Source organism: Vicugna pacos, chromosome 22 (genome assembly GCF_048564905.1).
Source record: "Vicugna pacos chromosome 22, VicPac4, whole genome shotgun sequence".
Lineage (NCBI taxonomy): Eukaryota > Metazoa > Chordata > Mammalia > Artiodactyla > Camelidae > Vicugna > Vicugna pacos.
Genome location: NC_133008.1, coordinates 29,503,896 through 29,518,618, shown reverse-complemented (window position 1 = coordinate 29,518,618; position 14,723 = coordinate 29,503,896). Strand labels below are relative to the sequence as shown.

The 14,723-nt window shown below is 57.2% G+C and overlaps 1 protein-coding gene and 1 long non-coding RNA gene across 4 annotated transcripts in view; one reads left to right on the top strand and one right to left on the bottom strand.

Moving 5' to 3' along the window:
• The first annotated feature begins 403 nt into the window (after window positions 1-403).
• The window catches only part of UHRF1 (ubiquitin like with PHD and ring finger domains 1), a 30,330-nt gene continuing 16,010 nt past the window's right edge, over window positions 404-14,723 (top strand). Inside the window, exons 1-6 of one of the 3 annotated variants that reach the window (XM_072947911.1) lie at window positions 1,134-1,186; window positions 1,426-1,513; window positions 1,846-2,012; window positions 10,234-10,509; window positions 11,061-11,221; window positions 13,219-13,434. In XM_072947911.1, coding sequence (XP_072804012.1) covers window positions 1,456-1,513; window positions 1,846-2,012; window positions 10,234-10,509; window positions 11,061-11,221; window positions 13,219-13,434 — 878 coding nt within the window. In that variant the 5' untranslated portion in view covers window positions 1,134-1,186; window positions 1,426-1,455. Of the gene's footprint in view, window positions 537-1,077; window positions 1,187-1,425; window positions 1,514-1,845; window positions 2,013-10,233; window positions 10,510-11,060; window positions 11,222-13,218; window positions 13,435-14,723 lie in introns of those variants that run through there. The other 2 variants (XM_072947912.1, XM_072947913.1) reach the window with 2 other exon arrangements.
• Window positions 11,568-13,315, bottom strand: LOC140688486 (uncharacterized). The gene is made up of 2 exons (XR_012063216.1): window positions 13,083-13,315; window positions 11,568-11,709 (listed from the first exon to the last, which is right to left on the bottom strand). It is a non-coding gene; the product is annotated as an uncharacterized lncRNA (long non-coding RNA).

Below are 14,723 nucleotides of genomic sequence, written 5' to 3'. Positions count from 1 at the left end.
TTGCCCTACCTGTCAATGAACGCCTGGTGAGAGGGGCTGATGGAACAGACTTAGGAGATCAGGGGGTCTCTACCCTGGGAAGGGTCCTTGCCTCGGGGTGGGGGGGTCCCTAGGGCTCCTGGAGGGCACGCTTAGTGGGGGGCCCAGGTCCCGCCACCGGCCCCGTTGCACACTGGGCGCGCCCAACAGAGCGCGCAGGGCTGGGCGGGGCCGTGGCCCGCTGGGCGGAGTGTGGGGGGGTGGACAGAGGCGGGGGCGCCCCCCACCCCCTTTCTCGCTTCCCGCCACTGAGGCGGCCAATCACCAGGCAGGCGCCCGCCCCCGGCGCGGCCTCCAGTGGCCCCGCAACTCCCAAACGCCGAGTTTTCGCGGGAAAAAAATCAGAGCAGCTGGCAGCGCGGCGGGCAGTGCTGGCCGTCCGGGCGCTCGGGATCACACGCACGTCCGCGCGGGGTCCCGACCACGCACGCGGCTACTTTGCTATTCCCAGAACGGTCGGCGCGCAGGCAGGCAAGTGGATCCGGACGGTTGGAGAGGTGAGCTGCCAGGCGGATCGGGGTGCCAGCCCTGGCTGGGGGCGTGTGTGTGTGTGGGAGAACCCGGCGCACCCGGCGTGTTAACTTTGCAAAACCTTCTGAAGAGGTCGGGTACGCTCGGTCAGCACGGGCGCACGCGTGCACTGCGCTAGGGCTGCCTTACACGCGGTCTTAGGCACTACCTCTCGCCTGGCCGGCCCTTGGCGGTCGCCCCTGGCAGTCGGGGCTCAGGCAGGGGCGAGCGGAACATCCCCCGCGCCCAGCGGGGGTCGCCCTGGCTGGGTGGGGGAGGGCCCGGCCAGCCGCGGGGGAGGATGTCAGGCTCCGCGCCTGCGCGCGGGGCGCCCCGCGATTCAATTGTCGCGCCCGAGCCTGATTTCGCGCGCCCTTAGTTCCCCGGGCGCGTCTGGGCCAATAGGGGGCGAGCAGGGCGGGGCGGCCGGACGCGGCAGAACCAGTGAGTGAAGCGGCTCAAGTGAAAGGGGGCGGGACTTGGCGCGCGGGCCCCTCGGCCGGTCCCGGCGGTGGGGGTGGGCGTGGGCTCGCTGGCGTGGCCCGCGCGGGCGGGCGGGAGGACAAGAGGGGCTCCGGGGCGGTGCGTGGGGGTCCGGGGAACGCAAGCCAGCGCGCGGGGCGGCCGTGGGGCCGAGGTGAGTAGCGCCGCGCGCTCGGGGGTGGCCGGGACGGGGCGGTCGGTTGCCATGGCCACCGCGGGGCCTACCGCGTCGCGCACGCGCGCGGGGGGGCGGCGGGGGGCAGCAGGCACCCGGGGTCGGGAGCTCCTGGGTCTTGGGTGGGGTCCTTACTCTTCAGTCACACTCATTTGAGTTCCCTGGGACTTCTGAAGTTCCAACCTGAGCCGAACTTTTGGATTTCTCTGTTGCAACAGTATTAATTCAGGGAATGAATGAATGAATGAATGAACAAACTCGGCCCCTCATCGTTTGGCTGTGTCCCCCTTCCTCCTCTGGACGTTGGTATTTTGTTTTGTTTTGTTTTCCTCTTCTCTGCAACGCAGGGTGGGCTGACTGAGTGGTCCCAGATGCCTTTTGCTCTCCCCTAGTTGCCCCTCCCTACTCAATCCTCCACCCGTGTTAGTCATTAATGCATTAACTCCTCAATTCACTGGGCCAGGCCCTGGGCCTGCTTTGGCAGTGTATGGGGATTAGGGAGCCTGGAGGGCGTTCTGGGAGTTTCCTGATACCCGCAGTCTGGACAATAGCAAGGATGTCCTGAGTATGGCTCGGCCTGGTGGTGGTGGTGGTGACCACAGAACTGACCTAGGGGTCCCGCTCTCTCCCCTTCTCAGCACCAGCAGACACCATGTGGCTCAAGGTTCGCACCATGGACGGGAAAGAGGCCCATATTGTGAGCTCCCTGTCCAGGCTGACCAAGGTGGAAGAGCTGAGGAAGAAGATTGAGGAGCTTTTCAACGTGGAGCCAGGCCTGCAGAGGCTTTTCTACAGGGGCAAGCAGGTAAACCCGCCCTGCAGGCTGCCTGCCCGCCCGCCCGCCCAGCACCTTTGTTCTTGCCTCATCCAGGCACCGCACACACACTCTTCCCGCCTTGTCCGGTCCGCTTCTCCACAGAAACCTCCAATGCCTGAGCGAGGAACAAAGGCTCGACTGGTAGACTGACACACTGGGCAGGCAGCCGGCACCCGAATCGACTGCATTTGGGGGCTTTGAAACTCCCAGCCCCCCCTCCTTTTTTTTTTGAAGCTCCCCTCAAAATAAGTTTCTAGATAAAAGAAGTTGGAGGTGGTTCATGGAGGGCTGATGAATTTCGAGGAAGAGCCTAGAATGATTACTTAGACACTAAGATGGAAGGGACTGGTTCTTTCTTTGAAACACACAGCGATGGTTCACTGTCTGCACCTTCTTAGCTTCCGACCCCCACAGGGTTTTCTAGGTATTTGGATCAGCTCCTTCAGGGTCGGAGATGGCGCTTGCTAATCAGGAATTTCCGCCACTCTGGGCCTGCTCTCTGGCGGTGGCGGTGGGGCTGCCCCTGAACAGGGGATTGAGTTTTCTGCCAGCCCTGCCTCTCTCTCTCCTTTCTTTGAGATTCCCCCGCCCCCACCTCTGTAGCAATTTAAAACGGCCACCCTTGCTTTATTGGCTGCCCACTTGGGGGATGCTTTCTCCAGTGGCATCCCCGGGCGGTTTCCATTTCTGTTGGTGTCTTGTGGTGGGGGTGGGTTATGAGCGGGATTTCCCTCAGTGGGAGAAGATGTGCCCAGAAAGTGGGGGTCCTGTCCGCCGGAGTCGTCCTGGAGTTGGGCGCGCCGTGGGGACCTCTGTGTAGAGACTACACTAGATTAAAAGTGTTCAGTCGGGCTCTCTGCCCGACTTTGTTGTTGTCGCGTTTTGAACTGGGTACTGCCGCCATCTGGTGTCTAGGTTGAAAAATAAACGCTCACCGCCTGGCCAGGATTTTTGGGGGCTGGGAGGATCCTGTGATGCCTACTGGAAATGAAACGTGATGATTAATTTCTTGGGCTCGTGGGGCCCTCGGAGACCTTTCGCTTGCTTCCTGCTAGAGATACGATGACTTGAATGTCTTAACAACATAAGTTAGCGAGCCCTGCCCGGGGAGGGGAGGCCGATCCGCGAACTCTGCAAGGCTCATGCGTGTGAAGAGGTAGGGCCTGGAGTCGAGCGTCCCTAGGGTGCTGGTTTTCTCCCCGTCCTCCGACAGGGGCTCATTTTGGTGGCATCGAAACTGACTTTGATTCGCCCCTCAGGCTTTGTGTTGAGCAGAAGTTCTTTCCACAGAGTTTCCAAGAACCTCCCTTGTGCACTTGCTAAGCCATTCATGGCATTATTCAAAGGCAGATTGGATTGAGTCCTTTTAAGTTCGAGGGAGGGAATATTTTTGAGTGCCAGGCACCAGGCATTTTAATTTTTACCTTAAAAACCATACAGGAAAGTTGAAGGAGCCCTGAGCACCTAAACACCTACCCTTGGCTTTTAGCACAGGCGTTTTACATCTGTGCTTTAGCACGCAGCTGTGGCTCTGCCTGTCACTTCCGGAAGCCCGTTTATTTTGGGGGGTGCATTTCAGAGTAAGTTGCAGGCACTGATTCACGTCACCCCTAAACCCTTCAGCATGCCTGTCCTTAACTACGGTGTTGTATTTGTTTGTGGTTCTTGTTTTTTAGATAAAATTTGTACAGTGAGATACATGTCCTGAGTGGACATTTGGGGTTTTGACAAATGTCTCCACACGTAACCAAACCCTTATCTCCCTCCATCGGTAAGGTCATACGTAATCCATACAGACGTCTTCGAAACTTCTGGTAGTAACAGCAGCCCCCCCAGTGCGGGAGACACGGCCTCATGCCTTTAACAGTCAGCATGTCAGCGATGGTGACAGCTCGTAAGTCTGCCTTCTTGAGTGCAGCTTTTGAAGTTCTCAGAAGGTTCCGTGTTCCCACACAACCTCTAACTGCTGCTCCTTCCCTTCCCCGTGCTCACTCCCCACCCCGCCACTGGAGCTGTTTCTGTCTCCCTTGTCTTCCGGGTCAGGAAGCCAGGCCTCAGCGTGATGCAATTTCCCCAAGGTTGCACGACCAGGAAGTGGCCCAGCCTTGGGGAGGTGCGGACAGTGCCAGGAGGCGGGGGACAAAGGCACCCACAGCAGCACCTCGAAGCAAGTCAAGTCTGCCAGCAGACCGGGCTCATCGCGATAGAAAGTGCCATTTCCAGCGGGGCGCAGGAGAGCTGTTGTTTTTACGGAATGTTCTAGAGTATTGGCAATCCTTTTTTTTTTCTTTTTAAAGAAACGTGGCATTGCAGTCCAAGGTCTGCGGTGAGGTCGCCTGAGCCGATAAAGCAGAACAGAGTTGAGACTTTCTTCAGGATATGGGAGGGCTCCTCCGCCAGCTTGTTGATGCTGAATAGGTTGGCGGTTATGTCGCTCGATTGACGGAAATGCAGAGAGCCGGATGGGGGAAGGGACTCTGGGCGGCAGGCCCAGCCTGGGCGAGGGTGGGAGGCATCTGGCGTCTTTTTTTTTTTTTTTTTTGGCTGCCCATAAAAATAACAGTAGCTGTCATTTGTGGTGCCTTTAATGCGCTCAGGTAGACAGCTTGGATTTTACAAAATCTTGCCAGGTGTCTGGCCAGGGGCAGTCTTGGTCTCTCTGCTTTCCCATCAGATGGGGCTAATCGTGGACCCAATATGTGCCCATGATGAGAATTCAGTGAGGTCATGGATGCAGTGGGGGGTGAGCCCCGATCTGACTCACGGTATATCATTCAGTGCAGGGCCTCCCCCAGCACAGCTGACATCCGGGCCAGATCATCCTCTGGGGCTGTCCTGGGCGCGGGAGGATGGCGTTGTGGGATGGGGAGCAGTGTCCCTAGCCCCTCCCACTTAATGCCAGGAGCCTCCCCTTCCCCTAGCTGTAACAACCACAAAGACATGGCCAAGTGCTCCCACTTGAGAACTAATTACTTAGTAGATAATTTATTTTAGGAAAACAGCAGGAGGCTGTGTTAAGGTCTGAAAGGCGAGTTGGAATGGCCTTTTGAGGGTCATGTCATAGCACCCCACCAGATGTCCCTGCTTGGTTGGCCTTTCCTGAGTGCTTGCCCCTGTTTTCCCAAAGGGTCAGGCAGCAAACAGCCCCCTCATCGAGACCAGTCTTTCAGGCTGTGTGAGGGGGGAGGTCCCCCCCCCCCCGCCTCCACCGAGCTCCCAGCTGGAGGCACACCCTCTAGGTCAGGGATTAGCAAACCCTTTCTGTTAAGGACCCGGGGTCACCGTTGCCAGCCTTGCAGTCTGTCCTGCGCCGTAAGGTAACATCTAATCCATACAAGAGTCTTTGAAAGTCTGCCCCCGAAAGCTCCGGACAGAACAGAGCGCAGACGAGTGGGCGTGGTCCGATTCAAGCCCCAGTAAAACTGTATTTATAAGACGAGCGGCCAGAACTGTCCTGCAGGCTGGAGTGTGGCACTTACATCCGAGCTTCCTCCCAGGGTGGTGTGTCCAGGTTGTACTGTCAGAGTGGGCTGCCCTGGGATATGTTGGACTGCGTCCCCAGGGCACAGGTGCTCACGTTGTTGGGTCTCAGGACCCCTTTCTACCCTCCAAAGTGATAGGGGATCCCAAAGCCTCTGGGAATGGGGATCACATCTGTCATTTTTTGTCATATCAGAAATTGGAAGCTAGGAAGAGTTAACAGTCTGAGGAAGCACGCTGGTTCCCTTGCAGCTTGTGAGCGCTGCGCTCCTGTGGGACCACGAAGCTGAAAGCGGCCAGTGACGTACATCATGACGTCCCCGCACCACAGCCTGGGGCTCCCAGGCCCCCAAAATGCTGCTCCAGGGCTTATTCTCTGCTGTGGCCCAGCGGGGTCAAAGAGCAGAGTTCACTTGTCAGGACCGATCAGTCCTTTGTCCTTGACCAGCTGGGGGGTAAAGAGAGGGGCCGAGCTTGTCCTTGAGGTGCTGTGCGCTCCACCTGCCCTGCCCCCAGCAGGACGTGTGTCCCTCCCCCATGGCCAAGATCCTGCGTCACGCCTTTTTTCTCCTGTCTGTCCATCGATCTGGCCTGCACCCCAGGTTTCTGTGGAGGCCTGGAGGCCTAGACGGGAAGGTGGGGGCTGGGGCTGCACCCTCAGGAAAGGAGGTAGCTCAGCGTCTCACTTCCTTTCTCTCCAAGCCCGGCTCTCGGGCCCTCCTCGACACCGCCTGCCCGTCCCCAGTGGGGGTGGAGGTCCTGCTATCTGATTTATGGCCCCTCCAAGCCGGAGAACCACCCCTTGCCGGCCCCAGCGGCGCTTATTTCCTGTGCTCCTGGCTCTGGGCAGCACTCTGAGAGCATCCCTGTCCCTGACGGTGTCCTGAGCGGGCAGAAGGCGGGCAGGAACTGTGGGCGGAGGAGCTCCGATTCCAGGCTTCCCGGAGCAACGAGCGGCTTTGTTGTTCTGTGGTCTGTGTTTCACTTCATGCGTGCGCGGGGCCCAGAGTCCCGAACGTCCAGGAAGCACACCCGGATCAAAAGGCAGATGTGGTCTGAGTGCCGTGGGCAGTTTTTCCTTTATACTGGAGTCACTGGGCCCCAGCCACGTGTCTGTTTTACTACAGGCAATGGGAGGAGTTTTCACCGGGAATTTTGGTTACATGGGATTTTTGCTGCAAGTTTAATTTTAACATACGAACTGCCAACCTGAGGCATAGCTCGCCTGTTGTTCAGTTTGTATAGCTTTTTTTTTTTTTACTAGAGGTACTGGGGATTGAACCCAGGACCTTGAGCGTGCTAAACATGTGCTCTACCACTGAGTTACATCTCCACCCCACCAGTTTGTATAGCTTTTATTAATGCCACTAAGCCTCAGTTGGAATTTTAGGAGGAAAGGGCCCAGAATCAGCATGTCCCGTCCTTTCACCTGGGCCCTGTCCTCTACCCGCCCCCCCCGCCCCGCTTCCTGACCATGTAAGCACAGCTCTGGGCGAGCAGGGCTGGGGATAGCGCGCGGTTGTGCAAGCTTCTTCCTGCCAGCCGCGAGGCCCCTCTGAAACGTTCCTGAAGTGGCCTTAGGAAGCAGCCAGACCAACCTGTGCATTCTGTCCTGGAGATGCAGCCCAGGGCCAGCCTGGCCCAGCCCAAGCCCCCTTCCCTGCCTGGTGCACCCCGCTTGCATTCCATCTGTGTCTTTGCACCTGGAGGGGAGCCTGTCAGCCTGGCTTCCTGACCCAGCACAGACTGTGAGAGGACCGTTCAGGCCCAGCATCGTGGGTGGAAAATACCAGAAGGGCGGAGCGGGGTGGGTGTGCAGCTGCTGCCTTCAGTGCTGGCCTGTCCTGACCCTTTCTTTCTCGCACCTGCACACCCCCAGCTGCCATTCTGGTGCCTCCTCCCTTAGCTCTGCTGCCCTGTCTCCCATCTCCCTCTGTCCCAGTGCTCTTTGTAAAGCAGAAGTCCGACCGCTTGCTCCCTCCTGACTGCGGCTCTCTCCCACTGCCTGTCCTCGCTCCAGTGGCTTGGTTTATTCCCACCTGAAGTCACCCTCACTTCCCTTGACATGTGTGGGAGACACATCTACTTGCCTGCGTTTAGCTGTCACGTGCAGCTGTGCAGTGTGCCTTTGTAGGAACAGGCCACAGGTTCTGCTTGCAGATAACACAGCTGGGAGCCCACTGTGAGCGCCTGTGTAGCTGTCCCTCAGGTACACGGAAGGTCCCCGGCTTAGTGGTTCTCACTGGGGGCGGTTCAGCCCCCCTGGGGACACCGAGGATACCTGCGGTTGTCATGACCCGGGATTGGGGGTGCTCCTGGCATCGAGTGAGTAGGGCCAGGGAGGCTGCTCCACACCCTGCTGGCTGTGGAGGTGCTGGGCACCAGGTGCCAGGGTCTTGGTCATCCTTTTTAATAACACTCGGCCTGCTCTCTGCTGGTTTCCTCGTCATAGGGATGCTGGGGACACTTTCCTTTCTCCTTTTTTTTTTTTTTTGTTAAATGCTCTAAAAGATAAAGTTTATTAGGTTCACAGCAAAATGAGGAGGGAGGTGTAGAGAGTTCCCGCACGCCCCCTGCCCCCAGCCCCAGCCCCGCTGTTCACACCCGTCCCCACCAGGTAGTGCACTTGGTGCAACTTAGAAACTTGCCTTGACATGCTGTCGTCACCCAGAACCCGTGGGGTGCACCTGGGCTCGCTCTTGGTGGTGTACGTCCTGTGGGACTGGACGGACGTCTGATGACGCGTCTCCACCATTACAGCGTCACACAGAATTGTGTCACTGCCCTAAAGTCCTCGGTGCTCTGCCTGCTCATCCCGCCCTGCCTCTCTCCGCTTCCTGGCAGCCACTGGTCTGTTTACTGTCTCCGTAGTTTTGTCTTTTCCAGAACATCCTATAGTCAGAATCATACAGTGTGTAGCCTTTTTGTATCGGCTTTTTTAAAAAAAAAATCAGTATTGAGATAGAATGCACATACCACACAATTTACCCATTTAAAGTGTGCAGTTCACTGGTTTTTGGTATTTTCTTGGAGATGTGCAACTGTCACCACCGTCAATTTGGGGACATTTTCATCACCTCCCAAGGAAACCCCACACCTTTTGTCTATCACTCCCCTACTCCCCTCCTCCATCACAGGTGCACTTCCTGTCTCTGTGGATGTGACTCCTCTAGGGACCATCTGTGAGTGGAATCAGACAATATTTGTCCTTTTGTATCTGGTTCTCTCACTGAGCATCATGTCCTCAAGGTCCACCCATGTGCGAGCGAGTGTCAGTGCTTCTCTCCTTTTTGGGGATGAGTAACATCCCAGTGTGAGGAGGACCACGTGGGGCCGATCCACTCATCCATCAGTGGTCCCTGGGTTGTCTGCCCTTGGGCTGCTGGGCCTCATGCAGCTGTGACCACGGGTGTCACATCCCCCTGCTGTCATGCCTGTCCTGGGTCTGCCCCATGTTGGAGGGCTGGTGCTGCCTCACTCCCTGGGCCCCTGTGGCACCTGGGCAGTGCTGGGCACATCGGAGGCTCGCTGTCCAGGGTGGATTTCGGAGGGGCCCTGCAGTTGCAAGCAAGTGTTGATGTGTTCAGATGTGCGTTTCAGGGGAGTGGGGTCCCCAGCCATCAGATGCCCAGGTTTGTGATGAATAAAGATGAACAAAACCCACTGCACCGAAAGGACCTCATCTGGAACTTCCCTCACTGAGACCCCTGGTGCTGTTTGCATGTTAATGGTAATCAGACCTTTGAACCGCCAGCTTTTGGTTAAAAGTTGGGACTGGAGGGAAAGTTGATCTTTTGTGTATCCTTTTGTTTAGGAGCTGCTTCTGAATCAGATAGTTCTGCCCCGGGGACACTGGGCGAGGTCTGAGGATAGGGTTTGTTGTTACCACTAGGGGTGTTCCCAGCATGTGGAGGGTGGGGGCAGGGATGCTGCTCACCCCATGCCTGCAGTGTTTACGATCCCCCCCGCCCCAGTGACGAGTGATCCCCAGACATCCCAGTGCAGGGCAGAGCCTGCCTTAGGGGCATTTGGATGGTGCAGAATTCCAGGAGGGTCCTAGTTGGATGTTGGCAGAGTGCCCTGGGGCAGTTTCTAATAAAAGGTAACTTCCCAGTGCCTTTTGTGCCAAAGGGAATGTGGCTTAGAAGACAGACTCCTTCACAAGTCAGATGAGTCAGCCTGGGCACAGATTGTAGAGCCCTGCCAGCTCCCGGGTCCTTGCCTGGGTGGAATTAGGATAAAGAAGTTAATGGAGAGGGGTGGAGTTCTGGATCGGAGGAGCCTCCAAAGGATGAGGTGTGAGCTGGAGCCTTACAAGGAACCCGAGGCAGGTGAGGGTGCACGCGTCCTTCCGTTCATGCGGGCCAGGGCTTCTGGCACTTTGGACATCGGGCTGGGTCATTCTCTGTGGGGGCCATCCCTAGCACCCTTACCCTGTCTTGACAAAAAAAAAAAAAAAAAAGAACCACTGAGGCACGTTTACTGTGACAAAAGTGTCAAAATACATGAAGTATTAAAATTTCCCCGGATGTGGTGTGTGACAGCAGGAGTCCTCACTGAGAAGGCCTCGGGACCCTGAGGAAGGGGTGACTGGGCACCCCCAGGAGTGGGCGGGTCTGTTCCAGGCCAGCCTCCACGAGGGCAGATTCGCTCCTTTGCCCCCGGCCTGTGCCCTGCACTTGGCAGGTGTGTGCCCTGTGTCTGGTGACCTTGTCCCGTGTCCCTACAGATGGAGGACGGCCACACTCTGTTTGACTATGACGTTCGCATCAATGACACCATCCAGCTCCTGGTCCGGCAGAGCCTGGTGCTGCCCCCCGGCAGCTGCAGCAGCAGCAGCAGCAGCAGCAAGGAGCGGGACTCGGAGCTCTCGGACACGGACTCCGGCTGCTGCCTGGGCCAGGGCGAGTCCGACAAGTCCTCCAACAGCGGCGAGGCCGCCAACGAGGCAGAAGGGAAGGCGGATGAAGACGTGTGGGACGAGACGGAGCTGGGCCTGTACAAGGTGGGGCTCTGCCGGCCACTGTCCGCGCCCGCCGGCCCTGTGGCTGGGCACCCCCCGCCCCGCTGTGACTATCTCCGAGGGGTTCCTTGGCTGTAGCATAAGCACTCAGCGATTCTGTCCTGACCCCTCTGAAGCAGGATCCTGTGTCTGGGCCTGCAGGCATCTTCACAGGGGTGATCAGAGTTCTGATCTGCTGCCAGCCTCCCTCTAAGATCATGAAATGTCCCAGAAAGATCTGGATTCCCCTCTCTGGAAAAATGGGCAGTTCTGGCCTCCCTGGGCCACGTGACAGGGGAGGTTCTGCCCCCAGGGAACACTGGGTGGTGTCTGGGGACATCTAGTTCTCATGACTTGGCGGGGGGGCGCCTGACATCGAGGGGATGGGGACCAGGGATGCTGCTCAAACCCCACAGTGCCCTGGATGGCCCCGGTGTCCTCAGTGCCGCGGCAGAAGCATCCCAGCCCCGAAGCATCCGGGCCCAGGAGCCAAGGCGGTCTCTCGGCGGTCCTGCTCCTTCCCTGGGCCAAGTGAGAGCTTGCTTTCCCTGCAGGTCGGCGAGTATGTGGATGCGCGGGACACAAACTCAGGCGCGTGGTTCGAGGCCCAGGTGGTCAGGGTGACGAGGAAGGTGCCGTCCGAGGACGAACCCTGCAGCTCCACCTCCAGCTTGCTGCCCAAGGACGACGTTGTCTATCACGTGAAATATGACGAGTGAGTCTCACTGGGGTGGGCGGGCCTAGGGACTGGTCTCTGTAGACGTAGGGACTGGAGTTTGGAACTGCCTTGGGGGTGATGACCAGGATTCGAGGTCCCACCCTCCTGGTCCCAACCCACATGGAGGCCAGTCCCCTGGGGGCCTCCTGGGAGAACTCTGCCCTGGTCATCCAGTCGGGATTGCAGGCCCCCCACTTCTTGTCCCATCTTAATCACAGCACCGTGTGAAAGCATCTCGTGTGCCCTCTCTCCCTCCCTGGATACACTGACTGCCAGGAGTTCCTGTCTGAACACGGAGGGTGTCTCAGCAGGACCCACAACAACATACCACGGGCTGGGTGGCTTCAGCATTAGACATTTATTTTCTCACAATTCTGGAGGCTAGAAGTCCAAGATCAAGGTGCCAGCAGGGTTAGCTTCTGGTGAGGTCTCTTCCTGGCTTGTCAACGGCCGTCTTCTCACCCTGTCCTTACGTAGCCTTTCCTCTGTGCACAGAGAGAGGGAGAGAGAGCGCTCTGGTGTCTCTTCCTCCTCTGATAAGGACACCGACCCCATCAGAGTAGGGCCTGCCTTTATGACCTCATTTAATCTTAATTACCCCCTAAAGGCCCCATCTCCAAGTAGTCACATTGGGTGTTGAGGCTTCAGTCTTTGAATTTAGGGGGATACAGTTCAGTCCATAACAGGGCTAGCACACCTGCCCACAGGGAGCTCAGTTCCCTGGAGCACTGGGGCTTCATCTGGTTCTCTGCTGGGTCCCTACTGCCTCCACCAGCTTCTGGCACATCCTGAACTTAGCTCTGTAAAAGTCACTGGAGTCGTCGGATGAGTGAATCACAGTAGGTGCCAGATTCCCATTCTCCTGGGTCAAGGGTTGCAGACTCTGGCCCTCTGGCCATATCTAGCCCCAGCCTGTTTTTGTAAATAAAGCTTTATTTACACACAACACATCAACACCCATTCTCCTACATCTGTCTGACTGCTGTCTGTGGTAGTAGCAGAGTTTAAGGACTCAAAACAGACCTTCCAGCTCACAAAGCTGACAATAAGAAAAATATCGACTATCCGATCCTTTACAGGGAAAGTTTGGCAACCCTTGTTCTTGGTGGTTTATTAGCAAAAATAATGAGCCCTGGGGGATACAGCTGGTCACGTTAGACTTGGGGTTGGCCCCTCACGGTGGAGCCTTAGCTTTGTTCCTGATAGAGTGTTTCCTTTAGCCCAGTTATTTTATGCTTTTTTTGAGGCTGCTTATCCAGAATGTTGAGTTTCTACTGTACCCTAGCCGCCGGTGGGTGTATTTACATGAATGGGATGCTGTATATCCCTCTACCCAAGTCACTTGTAACACGTGTGTGTGGAAAGAGTGAAGTTTTTCCCTCCCCAAGGTTCTGTCTCAGTCACCTAGGGCTGCTGTAACAAAACCCCATAGACTGGGTTCCTCGAGCAGTTTATTCTCACGGTTCTGGAGGCCAGATGTCCAAAACGAAGGTGGTGGCAGGGCTGTGACCTTTCTGAAACCTGGAGGGGAGAGTCCCCCTGTCTCCTCCAGCTTGCGCTGGGGCTGGACTGGGGCCGGCAGTCCTTGGCTTGTGGCCACAGCACTCCAGCCTCTGCCTCCGCCCTGTCATTCTCCTCCATCTGCATCTCATCCCCTCCTCTTATAAGGACACCAGTCACTGGATTTAGGGCCTCCCCACTCTAGTTTGACCTCATGGTAACTCACTGCATCTGGAAGAACCCTGTTTCCAAATAAGCTCCCACCTCCAGGTACCAGGGCTTAGGACTCCGCCATATCTTTTTTAGAGGATACACTTCAACCCATAGCACCTTCTGTAATTGGAACATGTCTCTATACCTGTGTTTTCGACACCAGCACATGAGATCACTGGGGAGGGCTGCTGTGATGGGGCCCTCCCTGCCCAGCTTTTATCCCTGGCTGAGGGCAGGAGGCCAGCCAGCACCCGGATCTGAGCGCAGGGCTTTCCCTCCAGCTACCCGGAGGACGGCGTGGTCCAGATGAGCTCGCGGGACGTCCGGGCTCGCGCCCGACACATCCTCAAGTGGCAGGAGCTGGAGGTGGGCCAGGTGGTGATGCTCAACTACAACCCCGACAACCCCAAGGACCGCGGCTTCTGGTACGACGCGGAGATCCTGCGCAAGCGCGAGACGCGGACGGTGCGGGAGCTGCACGCCAACGTCAGGATGGGGTGAGCCGGCCTCGCGCGCTCCCCACGCCCTGCTGGGCGCCGCTCGGCGCTCCCCCGTCCCCGGGCGGAGATCCCAGGCCGCCTCGTTCTCTTTTCTTTGTTTCGAATTTGGCCAGCAGGTGAGAAGTCCAGACGCGGCAAAATCTAGGAAGTACCAGAGGCCACACAGTTAATATTCTCCCTTCTCCTCCGGCCCCCCGGTCCTCCTTCCCGGGGAAGTCGCTGCTCCCCGGCCTGCACGCGCCCCACGTGGCGGTGCGCTCCGCATCGGTGAAGGCGGGCGGCGGCGGCCCCGCCTGTTTGATGGGTAAAGTTTTATTGGCGCAGAGCCACGCCCATCTCTTTACTGATTCTCAGGGGTGGCGTCGTGTTAGGAGGGCACCAGAGGCGAGCTGGGGGGCTGGGAGAAGGACCGTGTGGCCCGGAAACTGGAAATATTTACTGTCTGGCCCCTTGGAGAAGATGTTTGCCAAGCCCTGTTCTACCTTGTGTCTGCGTATGTGCTTGTAGGTAGAAAACTTACCATCTTAATCTTTTCTAAGTGCACAGCTCAGTGGCATTAAGCACATTCACATTGTTGTGCCACCCTCCCCACCATCATCTCCAGAACTTTCTCATCTTCCCAAACTGCAACTCTTTCCCCATGAAACACTCACTCCCCAGCCCCTCCCCCATCGTCTACTTCCTGTGTCTATGGATTTGAAAACCCTAGGGACCTCCTGAGTGGGGTCACGGGAGATTTGTCCTTTTGTGTCTGGCTTCTTTCACTCAGCGTCATGTCCTCAAGGTCCATCCATGTTGCAGGACGAACCTTTTTTTGTGGCTGAGTGATACTCATGTGTGTATTGTGTATGGAAACGGGTATCTGGCAAGAGCAGAGGCCCTGGGGCAGGACCATTCTTGGCGCATTTGTGGCCTAGGGAGGAGGCCAGTGGGGGAGGAGGCTCAAGACTGGAAGCCTCCCCCTGGCTGGGCGTTCAGGGCGGAAGGGGTGCGTATTCTCCGTGGCTGGCAGCCACCAGAGCCTGTGGGCATGGGAGCCCTTCACCTATGATTTGGAATCATCACCCTGGCAGCCGAGCAGGGAATTGACTGCAGGGGGCAGTGTGGCAGCAGGGAGACAGGAGGAGGGTGATGTGGGCATTGAGGGGTGAGATCCGGGGCCTCGGGCCAAGGTGCTGTGATGTTATTGTTGAAAAATAATCTGCTTTTTTTCCCTTGCTTTTCTATATTGCTTTCTTGTTTTCTGTGTCATTGGCTTCTGCTCTCATCTTTACAGTTTCCTCCCT